The 23,384-nt window shown below is 34.2% G+C and overlaps 1 protein-coding gene and 2 long non-coding RNA genes across 3 annotated transcripts in view; 1 reads left to right on the top strand and 2 right to left on the bottom strand.

Moving 5' to 3' along the window:
- Positions 1-1,631: 1,631 nt before the first annotated feature.
- Positions 1,632-4,026, bottom strand: LOC129900984 (uncharacterized). The gene is made up of 3 exons (XR_008769734.1): positions 3,601-4,026; positions 2,695-2,736; positions 1,632-1,858 (listed from the first exon to the last, which is right to left on the bottom strand). It is a non-coding gene; the product is annotated as an uncharacterized LOC129900984 (long non-coding RNA).
- A 1,905-nt stretch (positions 4,027-5,931) lies between these two features.
- On the top strand, positions 5,932-12,218 carry LOC129898674 (Golgi SNAP receptor complex member 1-1). The gene is made up of 5 exons (XM_055973303.1): positions 5,932-6,134; positions 8,331-8,561; positions 9,863-10,030; positions 10,634-10,747; positions 11,921-12,218. The coding sequence occupies exons 1-5, from the start codon at positions 6,096-6,098 to the stop codon at positions 12,032-12,034; spliced, it is 666 nt and encodes a 221-aa protein (XP_055829278.1). The 5' UTR covers positions 5,932-6,095; the 3' UTR covers positions 12,035-12,218.
- A 474-nt stretch (positions 12,219-12,692) lies between these two features.
- The window catches only part of LOC129898676 (uncharacterized), a 32,997-nt gene continuing 22,305 nt past the window's right edge, over positions 12,693-23,384 (bottom strand). Inside the window, exons 2-3 of the long non-coding RNA XR_008769428.1 lie at positions 15,342-15,416; positions 12,693-12,935 (exon numbers count right to left, since the gene is read on the bottom strand). This is a non-coding gene — a long non-coding RNA (uncharacterized LOC129898676). The remainder of the gene's footprint in view (positions 12,936-15,341; positions 15,417-23,384) is intronic.

Below are 23,384 nucleotides of genomic sequence, written 5' to 3'. Positions count from 1 at the left end.
GCTTTCACCCTTGTCGTGTACCCAATACTAACTTTTAATCTTACTCAAAATCATATCCATTAGCCACTTTTCCGCTAGACTTTACTTATTTTCATAACGATTCTCATCATACTCACATTATATTCTGTTCTTACTCAATCCCATAGTGTAACACTTTTTAACCTTATTCACGATTCTTACTAAGGGTCAATTATACTCGGTGGAGTAAGCGTACTTAACCTTTTTGTAAATTATCCCTTAGTATCAAAACCCCTTTCGAATCATCCTAGCATTTCATGAACAACACATGAAATACATGATCCTGAATATTCCACAAGTTTATGTTTTCCATTCACCAGTTCCATCTCCAATTAATTGGTTAAGGACTAATAAAATGTTATCATAAGGCATTCTTCAACCACCACCAAAAGGAAGCTAGAATCCAACGAGCACCACCGGACCTCTTAGTGCTTGATGCACCTGGTTTACCTCCAAGGTTATTCTTAAATTTTGAATGAATTATTTAATTCACAAACTAATTGTTGAGTGCCTTGTACTTCTCAATGGAAGTAAAACTTAATTATGAGACGTATTTTTTTTTCCTTCAACAAAAGCTTCTTTTAAGGAAAACATGCGATTGGAAGTTATCTTGGTTCGTTTAAATCAATTCTAAATAGGCTTTTTCCGAAATAAAATTTCCCAAATAAAAATGGTGTCCCTTAATGATGACATTGGGGTATTTCTTAACTCTTTACTACAACACAATAAATTTACCTCATGGTTATCGACCTTCAAAATATATTATGAACTTATGTCCCACTTTCTCTTCTTTTTTTTTTTCTGAAAAAAAAAATGGGCAGAGTTTCCTCTGTATTTCTTACTATCTCAAAATCTGCATGCAGAAAATACCAACAATGCCTCACAGGTTCAACATATATATATTCATATCATATCGCAGCCACACAGGGCACCCAATATCAACAACAGTATGAAAATGATGGACTTACCTCTTATGTCCGACTCGAACTGCACCTGTTACACTTTCATGTCTACTTTTTCTTTCAATTTTCAACTTTACATTTCAATCATACTTCAATATGCTTACCTTATCCACCATACCTCTTTCGCATCATTACTTACCCGTATATTGTGTAGCTTCCAATATCATCAATCATTTTCTTCTATCGATGTCGTTCTTCAGCTGAAATCAAAAGATAGAAAAAAAGAATTTCATGTCCTACGGCTGGGCTCTATCGCACGATCTTAGATATGAAAGAAAGGCAACGTCCTAAATGTCCTGTAGCCTCCTGTTTATAGATGTGGTGCACAACACACCGATAAACAAGACTCTACTAGACACGGTCTGTAGACACTCCGAGGATGAACTGCTCTGATACCACTTTTGTCACGACCTAGCCCCGTGACTAGTATCCAAATTGGACCCTCGTATACACACATATTATCTATAGTCAATCGGCAATTAAGCATGATAAAGGATTTATATGGGTAGCACGTTGTCTCAAACTGTTACTTATATATATACTAAAATCACCTATTTCTTGGGGAGTCTTAATTGTCAAAAATAAGATAACATAATATGTAAGCCGACAAGGCTTCCATTCTGAATGTAAACGTCTAAAAACATAAGTCATACTAGTACACCGGACAACATCTATATACAACCCACTCATATGTCTACAGACCTCTAAGAGAATTAACAATAGCATATGACGGGACAGGGCCCCGTCGTACCCCTAAATACACAAATATATACATTATAAGGATTAGTACCCAAAGTTTGGGCTCCGAGACAATGGAGCACTTCAAACTCGTTGAGTAGAATCCTAAGTTGGCGGCTCTCCAAAATGAGTATTTGTACCTGCAGGCATGAAATGCAGCCCCCCGAACAAAAGGGGGTCAGTACGAACTATGTACTGAGTATATAAAGCATAAAATACCGTAAAGGAGATCACATCTGAAATAAAGATTCAGGAGTCAAGTATCATAATCAATAAATCACTGTACCTGTGTCTTATAAAATGAAGACATGCATATCATCATATATCGTACCTAGCCCGTTATGGGACTCGGTGTCACAATTATATCAATATATCGTCATATGTATATATATACCATACCCGGCCCTCTAGCAAGGGACTCGGTGAATAGAGTAGTGTACACTGATACCGTACCCGGCCTATTATGGGACTCGGTGCCATAATCATATCGTCATATCATCATAATATCATATTATCATATCACGTACCCGGCCCTCTAGGAAGGGACTCGGTGAATAATGTAGTGGAATCCATACATGATAACATACCCGGCCTATCGTAGGACTCGGTGAATAATACCATAACAATATGCACGAATAAGGTATCATTAGCAACCTTGCGAAATTTGATCATTATCGGAGACTTAATAGAATAAGCAAAATAGTCCATCATTTGAAAACCAAGACAATAGTCATTATGAATCACATCAATTATGGATTATACTAAAATATGAATTATACCACAACATGAGTTATACCAACTAGGATGGCTGGAATCATACACATGAGTCAAGACATAACAATATAAATTTTGAAAATCAAGAACGGTAGCCATCCGAGTATATCTACGAATACGAGTTTCTTTGGAATTTAAGCATACGTCATTCGTTCGTTTCATATGGATCATGCCAAAAGAAGAAGATGTTAACTTTACATACCTTTAGCGTTTATACGTATATGTTGTCCAATATTGTCTCAACCTATATTAAAACGTTAAGCACTATGATTAAGCTATGGACAAGAATAAAACGTAGTCTATCGTTAGTAGGTTATTTCTAAAAAAACTTGGACAGCACCTCCCCTATACCGCTCACTTTTCCCACTTTCAAACCAGCCATATAATCATCAACCAACATCAACAATCCAAAATATTGACACAAAATAAGATTTATTATTCATGTTACCAAAGCAGTAAATTCGGAAAGTCAAGTACCTCACGTTGTATCTAAATTTTGAAAATGAAAACGGCAAAACTGGACTTTATAACCTTCATGAAACATTTATATCTCTGTCTTAAGTTTCCAATGCAAAAGAAATCAACTCAAAATTCATTTTTTACAAAGAGTTATCATCAAAATACGAACAGCTATACATGAAGGAATTTTCAATCCAGAATCTGGACAGAATTTGTCTTATGATTCATGCTCAGTTTTCGACATAATAACAGCAGATATAGACTAAGACATAAACATAAGAGTTGTAGGTACGTGTATTAGCTTTCCAAAACATGTTTAATATCTAAAATCGAAGGTCTACACAATGAGATATTCCAGAATTACTACCAGCTACTCAATTCCAAAAACGGGTTTGAACATTCACAATCTTCATACACCTTTTTCCTCCAAATTCAAGAACAACAACTCATCAACAACATCAAAACAATATCAACCATTATTATACATCATCACTAAGATAATTCCATCTATTTAATCTACCTAAAACAACCCTTTAACCCATAACTCTCAACAAATCACCAAACTAGTTTATAACACTATTTTCTCCGTTCTAATCCGTTAAAACTCTAACTAAACTTGTTAACAATGAAAAGGAGACTTTAATATTACCTTAAATTTGCAGCACCACATAAAATCTTCTCCTTATTGGCTGATTTCTAGCTTAAATTGAAGCCAACGCGACGTACAACAATTTTCTCTTCATGAGCTTCGGATTTCGGGACTTGAATTTTGGTCGGATTTGGGATTTCTCTCAAGAACTCCCTTTCTCTCTCTCTCTGGAAATTTCCAGAATTATGTTGGTCTAAAGTTTGAAGGAATAGTTACAAAAAATCAGATCTAATTTCGTAGGTATTGGGCCTGACCCGAATTAGAATTGGGTTGGGCCGAATTCACTATTTAGTTTGGCCTGTCAGACTTAAAACGTCTATATCTTATTACTCCGATATCACATTTCGTCCCACGACCTATGGTTGGAAAGATATTTCAATTATCTACAACTTTCATGTTGAGAGTTTTCCCAAATTCTCAAATTATAAAGAGGTTATGGCCTCCCGAAGTCAGCTTACCCGAAACGTGGCTTTAAGAAAAACATATTTGATGGCTTCTATTTTGATTTGGCTTAAGGGTCCTTCTTGAGATGTATTTTACTACACATAAATTATTCATATAACTTGGCATCTACAACGAATCAAGTCATTTTAAAATTCAAAATTAAAAGTCCTTGAATTTATAATCGTTAGCTTACGAATAATCCAAAATGCAAAAATACGGAATGTAACAACTATCTCGCTCGTCTCCCTCCCCATCCCGCTTGCCTCTCTTCATATATATTTGGTGTAACTGATGGCAAAAATGTATGTATTTAGGTGTATCTTTTTCAATACGTAATTATTTGAAAGTATAGGTAGAATTAGTATATATGGTATGGATTAGGAGTGTACATGTACCGCATTGGTTCAGATTTTTCAAATACCAAACCAAAACATTTTTGTCAGATTTTAAATTTATAAACCAAACCAAATGAATAAAATTTGAATTTTTCAACCATTGTTTTTTTTTTTAGATTTTTCGCGTTTTTTTCGATTTTTCATATTTTCAAATTTTTTTGGGTAAAGTATTCATACAAACATATAATTAACTTGTGTTTCAAATATTTTTTTAGTCCTATCAAAATATAACTATCTAAGGTCTTTGTTAAGAAAATAACACAAAATACGAGATGTGTCATGACACAATATTTAACAAAAAATAAGAATAAAATCGCATAAAATAAATATTGTAAATTAATAAGCCTTAATGAAAATAATCATAATTTAAAAGTACTAAATCATACAATAATATGTCTAATAAGTACAATATTAATTACATTAATAAACATTAAAGAAAAACTAAAATTAGGTTATGTATTTTAATTATCTAAATCAATGTAAAACTAAAGAACAAATATTCAACTTTATTGTCATTTTTAGTGTTGAATGGACTTTTTTTGTTTTGTTAGCATTAATATTGATTTGATTTTGATTTGACATTTATTAGAGTTACTAATATATATGAATTATAACATTTATTGGAACACTCAAAATTCTATATCTCAAACTTGAAATAATATATTGAAAGATAAAAATTATAAAAAAGTATAAGAAATATTTATATATTATATCAAAGTAAATACTTTTAGGAATAAAATAAATTTTAAAAGTTATATATATAATGTTGGATTGACTTGGTTTTGGGTCGACTTTTTTTAGTGTAAACCAAAACAACCTAAGTATAATCGAGTTTTTTTTCCAATACTAAATTAAGTCAAACCAATTCACTAACCATTTTTTTTTCATTTTTTTTGATTCGATTTTGTACCCTCCTAATCTGAATGTATGTCTTAGTTTCTCCAATTTTTTAATAGTCATCCTTAAGGGCTGTTTAGTAGAGTGTGTTAGCAAAAATAATGCATGCATTAATTAGGTATGTTAGTAGTACCTTGTTTGGTATACTTTTTCATGGCATGTATAACTAATGTTTGCATTAGCGATATACTTTATTGTGTATTAAGGCTTGCATTACTAATACTATGAATTTCTAGGTATTAGTAATACAAGAAGATTTAATGCTTGCATTATTATGGTTAAAGACTCAATTACCCTTCAAAATCTCTTTTACATCATAATTATTGAAGATATTTTTGTAAATAAATATTTTATGCAATACATATTATTTTTTAATACATTAAATTAAACAATGCATAAAAAATATTTTATGTATAATTAATGCAAGCACAACTAATACTATAAATATTATTAATATATTTTATTTAATATTATTTTAATACGCTCTATCACGGCTTAATTTTTAAATCCATTAGGCATAGTCTGCACTCTCCACTAAAAGTGCTCCATTTAATATTTTATACATATACATAAAATATTTATAAAGGACAAATTGGGGACAATTTGGCTACAAACTCGGTTTGTTTTGACGGCTCCATCTCCACTCGCCCCCAAATTTCTTCTTCTTCTTCTTCTTTATCATCTCAATTTTGCAGAGAAAGGGATTCTAGAATCTTCCATTGGGCAAAGTCTTCTTCGATCCTCCTTGCTCTCTTTCTCATGGATCCTCCTACCTCTTGGGATTCCTTGCGAAAGCAGGTAACCACATTCATTCATCATTTCAGATCGAATTTCTATTTTTTTTATTTTATACGCAACCAATAATTTAGACGAGTTCGTTATTTCTGCTTATCGGCTATGTTAATTTTCTCTGTATCGCTCCAATTTGTTTTGTGGGTGTGCAATATTCCAAAATTTTGGATGCTGATTCATGAATTTGAGTGATGAAATTGAATAGATCTATGGGGATTGGGATATATTTTGTGATCCTGTAGTTACGGAGGGACATTTAAAGGTAGACCTGCTCAGAATTATTGATCTGGATCTGACTGTACCAGTACAATGACCCCAGCAACCAGAATTACCGTAAACATAGACCCTGAAACCATTCTACAAAGCAGCATTGATAGGATTAGATTTTAGTTTTAAGTTGTTGGATTTCATTGGATTGCTTTTTAGGATATGCCAATTAATTGTGCTGGTTAGCTGGATTGATTCTGTTATTGCTTATCATGACGTAATGCTGCCCTCTCTTATAGGGAAGCATGGGCTTATTGGTCCAGCTCGTGTATTAATTTCCCCATAGATAAAGTTTTTTTTTTATTGCATAAGTTTTGCAAGAGAAGCATAGGGAGGATAGTTTGGTGTGATGCAACTATTACAGATCATATTTCTTTTTACCCTTGAGGGTAAATCTTAGAAGATATCCATAATACACACAATGGTGTGCCTTCTTGCTTGCCATTCGAGTAGAACCGAAAAAGAGTGATGCAAATTGTTCTATTTTTTTGTTGACAATCTGGACTATAACTAATTGCATTGGCGCTTAGTGATATGATTGTACAGGACTGTATCAATTGTTATGTAACTTTTAAGTGGTTTTGACTAAAACTTGATTGATTTTCTTCAAATCCATGCTATTGAAGACATGAAAAATTGCATATGAAAAACGAATGAGAATGTTAGAACTCAAGTATTTGGATTCTAGACAAATTAGCTTTGTCAATGATCTACACAAGAAGTTGTCCCCCATGTTCTACTTTTAAGACCTTATCACAGAAAACATGATCATTTTTGCACGATCCCAAGTATACATTTTAATATATGCTTCCATGCCATAGCCTACAATGTTGTTACAGCCAAAATCAAATATTCAAATGTTGAGTCTCTCATTGTGAAGCTTCGTTGTATCATACTCTGACACTCATTGTTATTTTCAAACTTGAAACTAATAAAATCTGCACTGAGATATCCCTAGGCATAAGGAGTAGCATTTGATTTTAAAAAGAAATAGGGATAAGGAGTAATAAGCTCCAACAGATGAAATATTTGACAAAATTATACGCCAAAGGGAAAATAATCTATCAGGCAGCTACCATTCATTTCTTGAAAATGAATTCTTTAATCTTTTTATTCAGACATTTTATTTCTCTTTTCTCCTCTCCTCCCCTCCCTTTTTTTTAAAGCAGTCAATATCCCTTTTTGACCCACAGTGCATGTGGTCCTTTTTAGCATTGTATACTATACATATTTGATAGGACTACATGAAATAGGATGACTTACTTGAAGCCATGCAAAGTTGGATTCTTCTATCTGCTAAAATGGTTCCGGCTTAACCACAGGTTTATTTAGTTATGAGGGCCATGGTAAATTAAAGGACTTGTCAAGGGATAGGTTAACTTGTTTTTGGAGGTCCCGGGATGTCCTAACTTTGCCAACTTATATTAGCTATTAAGCCATTAGGAGACGATATCACTTAAAGGAAACTGAATATGAGCAGTTCTGATTGGGAACTTATAGCATGTGTAAAGATGAGTTTCTCACTTTTCATTTGGGGAGTTTGGAATTTAGATTGTGAGTTTCTTGGATGCAATTTGAAGAGAACATTTTATGAGTATTCAAAAGTTTGTGCTAGGTTGAAGCAATCTCACTTTAGAATTTAGTGCTGAATGTAGGAGCCCTGGAAAAAACATTTTACTCGCTTAGTCTAAGCATAGCATGAAGAGTTCTCTAATGGTGTGGAAATGGCTAGAATCATGACAAACAGTTTGCATGTGGTTGGGATAACTTTTAGTTGATCCTCTTTTCTTTTGCTTGATTCAGATTAGGTTCACATTGGAAAATTGATCTGGTTGGTCATGTGGTGAAGCTTTTGTTGAAATATCATGTTAATTGCTTCTTTTTTCCCCTCTATATATTAAAAAATTCTTATGCCGGTTTTACATATCCAACTAGGCAAGGAAGCTTGAAGCTCAGCTGGATGAGCAGATGCATTTGTATCGTAGATTTGTTTCAAACAAAAGTGGTAATGCTAATGATAACGATCTTGAATCCAGTATAGATCAGCTGCTCAAGCAACTTCAACAAGTAAATTCACAAATGCAAGCATGGGTTTCATCGGGAGGATCTGAGATCTTCTCTCATACACTGACACGCCATCAAGAAATTCTTCAAGATCTTTTTCAGGTACTTCAAATTCTTTTTTCCAGTGGATGTTGATGCAACTCTATTATACACAGATTCTGCAACGACAAGCCATGGATATTTTGTGGTAAAGGAATTACGTGCCAAGCAAAATGCTAATGCCTTGTTGCATAGGCCTTTGGTTCAAAGGCAATGGTAGTACAACATAAAATGTATGATAGAGTTACACATGAGTTTGAAACCTTGCTCTTGCATCAAGTCTGGTATTTAAGTGGAGAAGGGTTTAAGGGCTGGCCCACTATCCAGAGTTTCATAGCTGAAATACCTAATTTCTTAGTCATCACAAAAAAAAATGCCTTACTTAGAAGCTCAGCATTGGCTGTGAAGCTAGACTTTTTTTATGGTATGTTGGGAAGCTCGATATTCGGAGTTCCTTAGACAAACATGCCCTTAAAAATTAGTTTAATATATAACGGGGTCTATGACAGAGGTCCTTGTCACTTGTCAGTATTGTCATGTCTATCAGCATTGCTTACAACCATCTGACTAATAAAGAGTATGGGCTCTACGGTGTATTGCCATAAAGCAATCTGAAGGGCCAAATAAGTTCAAGATGAACTTTGATAAGTGGAAGAATTTGCTGAACATGGTAAGTTTGATGAGATCCAAAATTTAAAGGAAGGCCTACGTTGAGAAGCAGTTTTATCCACAGTGATAACTAAGGGGAAGTTATGCTTTTAGAATCGTCTTTTGACAATTTCTTGTTCTAGCAAATTGACTGAGTATGGAGTAAATTCTTTAGTTGTGTTGCTGAAGAACAGTTAAAGGGCAGCCCGGTGCACTAAAGCTCCCGCTATGCGCAGGGTTCGGGGAAGGGCCCGACCACAAGGGTCTATTGTACGCAGCCTTACCTTGCATTTCTGCCAGAGGCTGTTTCCAAGGCTTGAACCCGTGACCTCCTGGTCACATGGCAGCAACTTTACCAGTTACCAGTTGCTGAAGAACAGTTGAAACTAACAAACAAGTCTGTGGGTAAATGATGAGTTGGAATGGAGTAACTTCTTTAATTGAGTTGCTGAGAACAGTTGGAATTAACAGACATCAGTGATTTCATTGCCAAAGTAAGCCAGGGTAGCCTGAACAGTGAAAATTTTCAAGTATGATATGCAACTTTGGTAATGAGAATCAGTGAATATCTGATCATGGACAACTCCCAAATATTTAATAGCAGCTTGTTTGCATTTCCCAATGGACAATTTCTGATATCTAATAGCATGATTGGTAAAACATCCTCTTAACAAATAAGGTAATGATACTTAAAAAACTTTCTTGTTGAACTGTAGGAGTTTAATCGGATCCGTTCAAGTTACAGAGCTAAGAAAGAGCATGCTTCATTGCTTGAAGATTTTAGGGAGTTCGACCGGACCAGGTTAGATCTGGAAGATGGTAGTGGGTCTCATGACCAAGCACTCCTTAATGAACGTGCTACCCTCCATAGGAATACTGGACAGGTAAAATTACAAAGTTCCTTTGATATGTCGATGGTGGTTAACTTTCCTTCTCATGTGAAGAAAATTCCACCACTAATTATGATGTTGGATCCGTCTTTTCATATGTGAAATTATTTCTCAAACTCTTGGAGCTGCCTTAAAACCTTACTTTTGTTTCTTGCTTCTCTTTCAGTGTGGATCTCTTGCTTTCCTCATATTATAGTTGGGGTGATGCGCGAAACATGAGATATAGACATTCAAATAAAGTAAAAATTAAAGACTTAATCAGTGTAATATATGTTAATCTTAAAATGAATATGGAGGCCAAAATGGACTTTAAACCAAAACAATATGCAACTATATATATAGCTTCAAAACATTGCACCCAAATTATTACTCTTAATTTTTTTTGAATATCAGCTGTAAAGGAAGGAAAAACTAGAAGAGTACAAAGCCTGTCTAGATGGCTTCAGATTTTTCATGGACATTGTAATTTCTAAAAGTACTTATTTTGTTGTAGTAATCAGGTTCTGTTCTTTCTGTTAATTTTGTATCTGTGTGTATTGTTGTCAATTGCCGACTCTTGATAATATGTCAAAAGAAATTACTGACTTCTTGATATAGATAGATGGTGTGATTTCTCAAGCCCAAGAAACAATAAAGACACTTATGTTTCAAAGATCAACATTTGGTGGCATTAATTCAAAACTCAGCAATGTCAGCAGTCGTCTCCCAACGGTAAGTAAACTATGTTTTAAGCACCCTGTTTATGCTTTTATTGAATATCTAGAGCTGAGCTGAAGCAGGAGAGCTTAAATTTTCATTCTAAATAGTGATGGCATTTGCCACGAGCTGCTTCATTGATCTGATCAAGATGATTCATCTCTTTTGTGGTTGTCTGAGTATGTTATCCTTCTAAGTGTCCTCAAGGGATTGCTTGGTATTGAGGCTTAGGAGCACCAACCTGGAGATTCCAGTTTGGATCCCAGGCAGAATACCAAATACATTTTGGTGAACAGATTTACTAGATGGGCTGTAAGAGTAACAGGTCCCCCACTTATTAATTGGTGTACCTACAAGTTAATCCAGACATCACTGCCATAAAGAAAAAAGGGAAAAGGTTCAAAGTTGTCCCTGCACTACCCGTAATTTCTTAATTTTGCCCTTCGTTACACTTTTGTTCCATTTATACCCTTCTCGTTTAGCTTATCGTTTCTTATTTTCCCTCAACATTGATGTAGCTCCAACATGAATTTTATGCACTCTAATACGTGTTCTACATGTCTAAATTTGAGAAAAAGCATGTCCAAATTTTGCCCTCAACTTTTGACTATGGTTGAAAACTCACCCCTCAGGTTGGAGCTCCGGTAGAGGTCAAGAACAAAATAAGACTTTTTCCTCTGGGGGTAATATAAGACAGTTTAATAGAGGACACATTTGCTCAATTTTGGTTATTACATGGGCAAATTTGACCATTTTCCCAAGGTAAAATAAAATTAGATAATAAAAGAGGAATATGATCGTCAAAGTAAAGTACTTTTAGATCTTGTATTGTTAGTGCCATAGTGGTGTTTGTAGACTTCTGCAAGTTCTAGATTACTTGAGAGAAAAGTGATCCTGTAAGCGGGATAATTTTTTGCCTTTTCTTTTAGAAACACTTCTTTAGAGCTTTTTTTATTATTATTATTATTATTAGTATAGAAGTAGCTTCTTTTTTATCATAGAAGATCTAGTGAAGTACCAAAGCTGAATGGTGCCTGCTCCCAGGCCGGGACACCTGCCCCCCCCCCCCCCCCCCCCCGGCTCCTTAAAGAGTGCCAGTGAGATCATATTGTCAAATATCTGCGGAAACTTCTGTTACAGATGGGATTTGTATCCTTTTTTCTTATTTGCTCTCTCTCAATTTTGCAGGTTAACCATATTCTTTCAGCAATAAAGAAGAAAAAGTCTATGGATACTATCATTCTTTCATTAGTTGCCTCTGTATGCATGTTTCTCATTTTGGTTTACTGGATGACGAAATGAGATAGTAATTAATCGGACTCTTGATGGAGCTTTGAGCACCAACTTTGCTCATTTGTATCTTTTTGTATATTCTCTAGTGAATTTTGTGACACTTCATTTTTATACATGTAAGAAGGTATCTTGAATTGGTTTTGATGCACGTGGTTGCTCGTGTATGCTTTGCCAATTCCAAGTATCAACATGATTCAGAGTCTGTCGTTTTTGGGGCGTGAAAGTGAGAATAACAGAGTAATTCGTGTAAACTATTATGAAAACCAGTTTATTTGCAAATTTCTGTGTCATTTTATGAGGATCAAAATCACCAAATCACCGGAATTTCTGTGTCATAAGCCATGTGGCACACCATCCGCAAGCATTCCAAAGTCTTCATTACATAAACATTCACGTATCAAATTCCGTCATTTCTTACAAAAGCCATTCATTGGTTTGGCGATTACTACAAAAGACGATTTCTTTATGCCCATTAAAAGACTTAGAGATGCTTTGATTAATCCGAGTTACCTAGTCAGTAGAAAGTCTATCAACTTAACTCTTAAGGTTGCATAGTACCTAATGACTTGAGAAACAATATTATGATGTCGTTGTTTAACATCTACGCATCAACAGTTTTCTGATTGATGCGTAGGCAAACACTGAGGTAAGAAGAAGAGTAGAAATCTCATGCAAAAAATCACAGCAAAGCTAAGCATAAGTTACAATTGATCAATTTTACAGAGAAATTGATAGACCAGAGACGTGTCTCTAATTTTCGATAAAAGACTGGATTTTTCTCAATCATCCAATTGCTTCAATTCTATCCTTATTCATCATAAACTCATGAAGGAATGCAGAAAATTCATCATTTATCCTTCTTGCCTTTTGGAATTCATTTAGGTCATTCTGGAAACCATTGTTCAAATCCCTGAAAGTAACCACACAAAAGAAGTATCAAAAAGTTAGCAGCAGCAACAACAACAACAATATTTCTACAAATGGATTTTAAGAAGAGTAGAGTGTATGCAAACTTTATCCCTACCTTGGGAGGTCGAGAGGTTGTTTTCGATAGACCCTCGACTCAAGTAAAAGCATTTCAAAGCAGGTTGAAAAAGGAAACAACGGGAGGGAAGAAATCATGGCAAAATACTATAGAAAGTATTTCTAAGCATTCTGGAAAAAAAAATGTAACTATAACAAAATAATAAGATAATCAAAGTGCAAAAAAACAGATAGTTCCAGACATCAAATGACAAGAAACTACAACAGTAATATTACAACTACTAATATGGAACAACAAAAACAGCAATGAAATAATCAACAGAGGGACAATTTATCAGAATGTTCTACTATTAATTTCACTAGACTATAGATAGATGATATCCAGAGGAAAGTGTTAACATTATGATGTTCAGCATATTTTTCAAATGGAGCATATATTAGTAGTTTGATGTGTTGCAAGGTGATGATCCTACAGATTTTATAGGGGTGGCTTCTCAAGAGTTGATTGTCAATAATTAAACCCCCTTATCTCATAATAAATGATTGTCTTCATGACATTTAAGTATAATGATAACTTAAATCTCCCCTGAACAGTTTCAAAATTATAGATATGAGTTTCTCTCGATGTTTTGAATGTTTGATATATTATTCACTTGAAACGATTCACATTTGATTATGTCAAGTTTTAAAATCGAGCTTTGAAAACGCCTTAATGGATGAACATGGAGTTTTCCAATCCGACCAACTCAGAATTTCCTCTAAAATTTTAGATTCTGAAATATTAGATTTAAGCTCCTTTAGATATTTCAAGTCTTCCAATATATTATTCACTTGAAATATTCACGTTTGCGGCACATCAAATTGTGAAGAAGCTTAATGGCTAGCTAGACATGAAAGAAGAAGAAGAGCGAAGAAGATGAAGGAAGAGAAGAAGATCATCGAGTAAAGAGGAAGAAACTAATAATTTCAGGAAGAAGAAGGAAGAGGAGGAAAAAAAGGCAGCCAAAATTGTACTTGCTGGCAACAAATAGGGCCAAATGTCCATTTTGAGTTATATATGACAACTAGTATACATATTCGGGCGCGCAGATAATATTAAAATATTATTTTTAATTATTTTAAATTTAGATGTTTTTTTTGAGTTGTTAAATCATATTACATTATAAAAATTAAATTATTATATTGTTCCACAATGAAATGTACTCTCTAGCCCTCTCCCCCAAATAGTTTTATATGAATAGATACAACGAATATATGATTATCAAATAAATTTTAGATCTCATATATTTCTTTATTATATTGTTCAATGTTCATTATTTTAAATAATTAAATTATTAATATTGATTTTTATTATCTTATCACTTTATTATATTGTTCAATGTTCATTATTTTAAATAATCAGATTGCTAATATTGATTTTTATTAGCTTATCACTTGACTTATTATAATTATTAAATGCTTTTCATATTAATATAAAACCGATATATTTATTTTGTTTATTCTTGAGTTTTTAATTTTAATTTTTAATTTTATTGTTCACATTTCTTCAATTTATGGACAATTATATATATAGTATCTAACTACATTTTCAAAACAATCTCCCCCACCCCCTCCCCCCTTCTTTGTATTTATTGATATTTTGAGTTATGTGGTATACACAATTTAAGATTTTGCTCGTTATAATTAAAAAACACTTTCTCATGTAAAGAAAGTCGTTTTTTTAAATTTTTTTACACTATAATTTATAACTTATTTTCTAGTTTTATCTTGACGTAATAGTTGTTGCATTATTCATTAATTAGTAATTATGTATATATAATTTACTGTTTTAAAATTAGTAATTATGTATATATTATTGTCTTGACGTAATAGTTGTTGCATTATTCAATACTTAGCCAAAAAACTTTCAAAAAACAAGTTATGTTTCATGGGCAAGAGTTGACATTATTTTATTGTGTCTTGATTTGTGAGATGCTCCTCTATAACTTTTGCCTTAGAGGCAAGACTTAGATCAAGAACTTCACAAGTTACGTCCATAGGCAAGACTTGACACTACTAAATTGTGTCTTGATTTATCATATACGTTGTAACTCTTTTCTCTTAGCCCAAGGACTCTGAAACAACAAGTTAAGCCCCATGGGCAAGATTTAAACTAAGAACTTCACAAGTTAAGATCCAAATTAATCTATATTCTATAAATGAACACAAATTAATATATGAAATAATAAAGTGGTTGAGAATTCTGAGGTAGGTCTCAGGTTCAAAACTCAACGGAGACAAAAAATACTAGGTGATTATTTTCATCTGTTCTAGCCTTGGTGGACAAAGTTACCTGGTCCCTCTTGCTGGTGGGAGGTGGCAGGTATCCCTTGAAATTAGTCGAGGTGCGCAAAAGTTGGTCCGGACACTACGATCATAAAACAAATGGAAATTAAAGGGTTGTAGATTTTAGTACCTGATTAATTAATATTGATTCCGAAACATGTATTGTACCTGTACAAAGAGTATTTATTGCAGCACTGACAAAAATAGCTCCTTATTACTAAAAGCTTGAAACTGATACTACTAAAAGGCAAAAAATATACATGAAAAAGCTATCATATCCGGAAAAACACTAAAGATAATCCATACTGACGGTGACCATTAGAATTGAAAGCATAACAACTTAAATTATTTGTTTCACAGGGGATGAAAAATGAGGATCAAAACTGAAGTCCCTACATAAGCTTATTATCGAATTTGGTTGTAAATCATTGTTTCAAAAATGAAAGAATGTTTTGTAGCTACAATCCCTAGCGAAGTGTTTGTCATAATTATATTGAGCGAGTGACTCTTCACACTTTAAACAACCGCCTAGTGGTCGATGAAGTAGTTGAGAGTCATGAGGTCTCAGGTTCGAATTCCAGCGGAGACAAAAATACTAGGTGATTCTTTCCATCTGTCCTAGTTTTGATGGTCTGAGTTACCTGGTACCTGTTGTTTGTGGTAGGTAGCAAGTATCCCGTGAAATTAGTTGACGTGCGTGAAATCTCTCCTGGACACCACGGTCATAAAAATAAAAATAAAAATCACTGCCTCCGCTTGTGCTAATTACAGCCTCTTCCACCATAAATGATTAAAAAAGAGTGTTTCCATTTTCTTTTAAGTTCTTACATAAAAGAAATAACTTTTGCTTCTTCATTCCAGGATACGATTTTGTTTCTAAAATAAGGACATGAAAATGTTAGCTGACCACCGAGATATTACATTATACTATTTTATTTTAGAGTACCACTGCCTTTTTTTGTCCTTCTATATTTTTGTGGTAAAATTTTAAAGAAGCAACTAAAGAACAAGAAAATACTTCACCATATATGTAAGAAGCTAACATAGTAAAAATAAAAATGAGAACAAGATTATGCCGCCTTTCCTATTGCATAACAGATCTGATACGACCATTTACCTCCGGTATGGTCTTATCCCTTTCTTTTTATCCATTCAATTTTGATGCAATTTTTACTTCAACCTTCTCTTGTAAGCTTCAAGTTATGATAGATGCTTTTTGATCCAACAACTCCAGTCTCCATAGGCGATCGTTATTTATAGATTGGTTAAGTCATAAGAATTAGGAGGTATGCTATTTAAGTAGAGAACACAAATAGATGAAATATTTTTGTAACTCATGAGATATAATTAGATGCAATAAATATGGTAGTGTTATAAAATTTAAACAAATGAACAATTTGAGAAAGAGTAAATAAGGGAACAGGAGGAAGAACAGAATAGAAGGAAAAATAGGTGTGTATATTTCTTCTCCGTGTATGGCTATTTATAGCCTGAATGAATAGATGAGATAAGGATGAAGGAGTAAATTTTCTTATAGTGGGTCCCATAATGTGGACAGCCACTACTCCTAACACTCCCCCTTGGATGTCCATGCGTAAAAAAAAATCTACTGAAAAAAATATACAAAGTTATTCTGAACATCTATATCTGGTAATACGCTTTGATTGCTGCCTCATTAAAAACCTTACCAGGAAAACCCAGTGGGACAAAACCTTGGTTAAGGAAAAAAGAGTGCAACGCGTATTTTACTCCCCCTGATGAAAACTTCATTTGATATTTTGGAGACGGCGCATTCCAACCTTATGCCTTAGCTTCTCAAAAGTTGATATTGGTAATGTCTTTGTGAATAAATCTGCAAGATTATCACTTGAACGAACTTGTTGTACATCAATTTCACTGTTCTTCTGAAGATCATGTGTGAAGAATAATTTTGGTGAAATATATTTCGTTCTGTCTCCTTTTATGAAACCACATTTCAATTGAGCTATGCATGCGGCATTGTCTTCGAATATAATTGTGGGTACTTTAACATTATTTTCCAGACCACATCTTTCTTTGATGAACTGTATGATCGATCTCAACCACACACATTCTCTACTTGCTTCATGAATTGCTATTATTTCAGCATGATTTGAAGAAGTAGCAACAATGGACTGTTTTGTAGATCGCCATGATATAGCAGTCCCTCCGTGTGTAAACAGATAACCTGTCTGAGATCGAGCTTTATGTGGGTCTGATAAATAACCTGCATCTGCATAACCAATAAGGTCTGCGCAACCTTTGTTAGTATAAAACAAACCCATATCAATAATACCCTTCAGGTATCGCAAAATATGTTTGATACCGTTCCAATGCCTTCGCGTTGGGGATGAACTATACCTTGCTAGCAAATTGACATAAAATGTTATATCAGGCCTAGTTGCGTTAGCAAGGTACATAAGTGCGCCAATAGCACTGAGATATGGTACTTTAGGACCAAGAATTTCTTCATCCTCTTCTGGAGGTCGAAACTGATCCTTTTCCACTTCAAGTGATCGAACAAGCATTGGAGTACTTAATGGATGTGCTTTGTCCATGTAAAATCTTTTTAAGATTTTCTCAGTGTAGGCAGATTGATGGACAAAAACTCCGTCTGCTAAATGTTCAATTTGCAGACCTAGACAAAGTTGTCTTTCCAAGGTCTTTCATTTCAAATTCTTTCTTTAGATATTCAATTGCCTTTTGGACCTCTTCACGGGTTCCAATGAGATTTATGTCATCAACATAAACGGCGAGTATAACAAACTCTGATTCTGTTTTCTTAATAAAAACACATGGGCAAATAACATCATTAATATAGCCTTCATTTATTAAGTACTCACTTAGGCGATTATACCACATGCGCCCTGATTGTTTCAGACCATATAATGATCTTTGTAATTTTATTGAGTATACTTCCCGAGACTTTTTACATGCTTCAGGCAATTTTAATCCTTCTGGATTTTCATGTAAATTTCATTATCAAGTGAACCATAAAGGTAAGCTGTAACCACATCCATTAGGTGTATTTCAAGATTTTTATGTACAGCTAAACTGATGAGATATCGAAATGTTATTCCATCCATAACCGGTGAATATGTTTCTTCATAGTTGACTCCGGGTCTTTGAGAGAATCCTTGTGCAACAAGGCGTGCCTTATATCTTACAATTTCATTTCTCTCATTTCGTTTTCTAACAAAAACCCATTTATAGCCAACTGGTTTTACACCTTCAGGGGTTTGGACTACAGGTCCAAAAACCTCACGTTTAGCAAGTGAGTCTAATTCTGATTGAATTGCCTTTTGCCATTCTGGCCAATCACATCTACGTCGACAATCTTCGACGGATTTAGGTTCAAGACTTTCACTATCTTGCATGAGGTTAATTGCAACATTATATGCAAAAATATTATCCACCGTAATTTTTGATCGATCTAAATTTATCTCATCACCGGTAGAACTTATTGAAAGTTCTTCATTCACTTGAGTCTCGGGTTCACTGATTTCTTCAGGAATATCAGGATTACTCAAACCTTGATCTTCTTTAGGAAGTTCGTGTGTAGTATCATCTTTATTATTTCTTACGCTTCTTTTTCTAGGATTTTTATCCTTTGAACCCAACGGTCTACCACGCTTCTGGCGTGTTTGGGATTCAAAAGCTATGATACTTGTAGATGGTCCTTTTGGGACATCAATTCGGATAGGTACATTCACTGCAGGGATATGTGACTTAGTTATCCATTTCAAATCAGTAAATGCATCTGGCATTTGATTTGCTATTTTCTGTAAGTGGATGATCTTCTGGACCTCCTGCTCACATGTGCGGGTGCGTGGATCAAAATGTGATAGTGATGAAACTTTCCACGCAATTTTTTTTTCTTTTTCGGGTTCCTTTTTCTCTCCCCCTAATGGCGGGAAAATTGTTTCATCAAACCGACAATCTGCAAATCGAGCAGTGAATAAATCTCCGGTCAACGGTTCAAGGTATCGAATTATGGAGGGTGAGTCAAACCCAACATATATGCCCAACCTTCGTTGATGGCCCATTTTTGTACGTTGTGGTGGTGCTACAGGCACATATACCGCACAACCAAAAATTCTTAAATGGGCTTTATTTGGTTCATGACCAAATACTAATTGCGATGGAGAGTATTTATTATAATGTGTCGGTCTGAGACGGACAAGTGCTGCTGCATGTAAGATAGCATGACCCCAAACAGTAATTGGCAATTTTATTTTCATTAGTAGAGGTCTTGCTATCAATTGTAGGCGCTTAATAAATGACTCTGCAAGGCCATTTTGAGTATGAACATGAGCAACAGGATGTTCAATTTTTATCCCAATTGATAAGCAATAATCATTAAATGCTTGGGATGTAAATTCTCCAGCATTATCAAGGCGAATGGCCTTAATTGGATAATCTGGAAATTGCGTTCTCAATCTGATTATTTGTGCTAACAACTTCACAAACGCCAGGTTGCGAGATGATAACAGGCACACATGAGACCATCTAGATGATGCATCTATTAGGACCATAAAATATCTAAACAATCCACTAGGTGGATGAATAGGTCCACATATATCTCCATGTATACGCTCTAAAAAGCTAGGAGATTCGATGCCAACCTTCAGGGTCGATGGTCTGGCAATTAATTTGCCTTGATAACAAGCAACACATGAAAATTCATCATTTGTAAGAATCTTCTGGTTCTTTAAAGGATGTCCAGTTGAATTTTCAAGAATTCGTCTCATCATTATTGATCCAGGATGACCTATTCGATCATGCCATAACACAAATATATTTGGATCAGTAAAATTCTGGTTTACGATCATATTTGCTTCAATTGCACTAATATTTGCATAATATAGGCCAGATGACAGAGTTGGTAATTTTTCCAAAATATATTTCTGGCCTGAGATACTCTTGGTTATACCAAGATATTCAATATTCATTTCATTTAATGTCTCAACATGATATCCATTTCTGCGGATATCTTTAAAACTTAACAAGTTTCTTGGGGATTTAGAAGAAAATAGTGCATCTTCTATAATAATTTTTGTCCCCTTAGGTAGAATTATAGTAGCTCTTCCGGAGCCTTCTATCATTTTTGAATTACCAGAAATTGTAGTAACATTAGCTTTTCTTCTAAGTAAATTGGAAAAATATTTCTCGTCTTTAAATATAGCATGGGTTGTTCCACTATCAATTACACAAATATCCTCGTGATTTATCATTGATCCAAACAAGATTTGAGGCATTTCCATATTTTCTTCACAAAGAAAGAAAGTAAATATTATAATTAATACATAATTTATTATACAAAATTTTATTTTATTACATGGATCTAGAAAAATACAAACATAATATTTAATACATACAACAACAAAGAGAATTGTTTAAATATTATCGGGCTTATCAACATTCATATTTACTTCTGGAAAATTAAAGAAATTAGCTACATCCAAATGCATGGGCTCAATATTGTCCTCAGAGATAAAATTTGTCTCTGGATTATTTTCTGCCCTCTTTAACGATGCTTGATATAGCTGAACCAGACGTTTTGACGACCGGCAAATCCGCGACCAGTGCCCACACCTCCACATCTATGACATATTGTTTCTGAATTATTCTTCGGTAAAGCTTCTGGCTTTTTACCCTGCCTTTTATATTGCTGGTTATTTCTCGGTGCCAGCCGAGCATCATGATTAAAATTTCTATTTTGACTACGACCACGACCACGACTGGGGCCATGGCCTCTTTTTCGTTGGTTAGAATTTGTCTGATTCACTTCAGGGAGTGGCAAAGAACCAACTGGCCGACTATCATGATTTTTCATTAATAGTTCATTATGTCTTTCAGCAATAAGAAGGTGAGAAAGTAATTCAGAATATTTTTAAAGCCTTTTTCGCGATATTGCTGCTGCAGGAGCATATTCGCGGGTGGAAATGTGGAGTATGTTTTTTCAAGTTTATCTTGTTCCGTGATTTCATCTCCGCATAAAGTTAACTGAGCTATAATTCTAAATAAAGCAGAATTATATTCAGTTATATTTTTAAAGTCCATCAGTCTCAGATTTAATCAGTCATAACGTGCTTGTGGAAGCATGACCAACTTCAGGTGGTCATACCTTTCTTTTAAATTTTTCCACAATTTCAAGGGATCTTTTAATGTAAGATATTGTAATTTAAGACCCTCGTCAAGATGGTGACGGAGGAAAATCATAGCTTTTGCACGGTCTTGACTAGATGCCGTGTTATCATCTTTGATGGTGTCTGCCAGACCCATCGATTCAAGATGAATTTCGGCATCTAGTTCCCATGAGGAGTAATCTTTTCCAGAGATATCCAAAGCAACAAATTCAATTTTTGAAATATTTGCCATTTTATGAAAAGAAAATTAAATAAAATTCTTACCGCTTTTTGTTACCTTCAAAAATAAATAGCCGGAGCCTCGTGCTGATAACATGTTATAAAATTTAAACAAATGAACAATTTGAGAAAGAGTAAATAAGGGAACAGGAGGAAGAACAGAATAGAAGGAAAAATAGGTGTGTATATTTCTTCTCCGTGTATGGCTATTTATAGCTTGAATGAATAGATGAGATAAGGATGAAGGAGTAAATTTTCTTATAGTGGGTCCCATAATGTGGACAGCCACTACTCCTAACAGGCAGATTTTTTTAATTATTAAACAAATTGATTAATGAAAAGAATGAAGGAAAATATTCAAAAAAGGAAATAAAAGATAAATAATTTTCTAGGCCATAGAGAGGTGCCACATCACCTTGTCTATGCCTAGCTTTGCTATATATATAGATTTTCATCCATAGCTCCTACCTATGGTCATTTAATCTCTACAGTCATTTTCTTAGAAGGCATTCGTTGTGAATTCTGAGATCTTGTATCCCCAGTCCTCCTCCTTTTATAAACAAGAACACCATTGTTTCTAGTTAAACGTTTTAAATCATCAAAACACAAGGTGTCTTTTTCTTTGACTTTATAATATTATCTAGTATTCTCACAGGGACAAACACTTGCTTTATTTTCATTTTCACATTAAGATTGTCTTATTTCATTACTTTATTTTCATTTTCACATTTAGATTGTGTTATTTCTTTTTTAAGATAGGTATTATTGGCTAAGAAGTTCCCTGAAAAAATACAAACATCCTTATACTATACTTGTACAGAGCTCTATTGAAGATTTATGATATAATGTACTAGTTTCACTCCACACTTTGTCATCCATGCATGGATTCAGGAGAAATTCTACCATAGGCCAGCAAATCCAAATTGAATTCTCTTTAGTTGGAAAAGAAAAAAAGAGTCCAAGTTTAAAACTGTTATTTATTTTGATGGTGCTATTTACAGGTTCTCTCTTCAGTGAGCTTGATATACCTGAGTATAGTATATAATGCGTACACGATCACTTCTTGCTCAATGCTTGCCTGGTTTCATATCGCAAGACCGAGGGTGTCACATGTCAGTCATATCTGACAAAGATGTCCATCTTCCCTCACCGGCTGTGGAGATAGTTCCATCAAAGGTATACCTTCTTTAGCTGATTTCAAAAAGTTTCCTTTTAGTTTTTCAGTTTTCTCGAGTCTCACATGTGCATTAAATTGTGCAGGCTACTCATCCCTACAAATATGCTGGGGAGACTGTAGATTTGGATGTCTTCAAGGTACAAATAGTTCACTTATTTTGCTATTGATACAAATTATTTCAAGTGAAGTTGCTGGTCATATGTCTCAAGGATGGGTGGCTACTCATAACTCTTTCCTTATTTTAATTTTTGATACGGACTCATAACTCTTTCCTTATTTGAATTCCGGGAGCTGTACTTAGTCTTTGAGGAGGTGGCTGACACAGTGACATGTCAGGAAACAACCTAGGACCGATATTTCTAGTTCTAAAAATTATTTAGGACTGTTCACAGTTTTGGTTAAACACAAAACTAAACCGAAAATTTAACCAAACCGAATAAAAAAACCGACATTTGGTTTGGTTTGGGTTGGTTTGGTTTTAAATTTG

Source organism: Solanum dulcamara, chromosome 8 (genome assembly GCF_947179165.1).
Source record: "Solanum dulcamara chromosome 8, daSolDulc1.2, whole genome shotgun sequence".
Lineage (NCBI taxonomy): Eukaryota > Viridiplantae > Streptophyta > Magnoliopsida > Solanales > Solanaceae > Solanum > Solanum dulcamara.
Note: the sequence above shows the minus strand (reverse complement) of the source record. Positions and strands in the feature narration are given on the sequence as shown.

Excerpts from the sequence above, each read along its gene's own strand:
- LOC129898674 (XM_055973303.1), top strand. The coding sequence starts at position 6,096 with ATGGATCCTCCTACCTCTTGGGATTCCTTGCGAAAGCAG. Across the intron at positions 8,562-9,862 it reads TTCTTCAAGATCTTTTTCAG|GAGTTTAATCGGATCCGTTC; the intron begins GTACTTCAAATT and ends GTTGAACTGTAG. Across the intron at positions 10,748-11,920 it reads TCAGCAGTCGTCTCCCAACG|GTTAACCATATTCTTTCAGC; the intron begins GTAAGTAAACTA and ends TCAATTTTGCAG.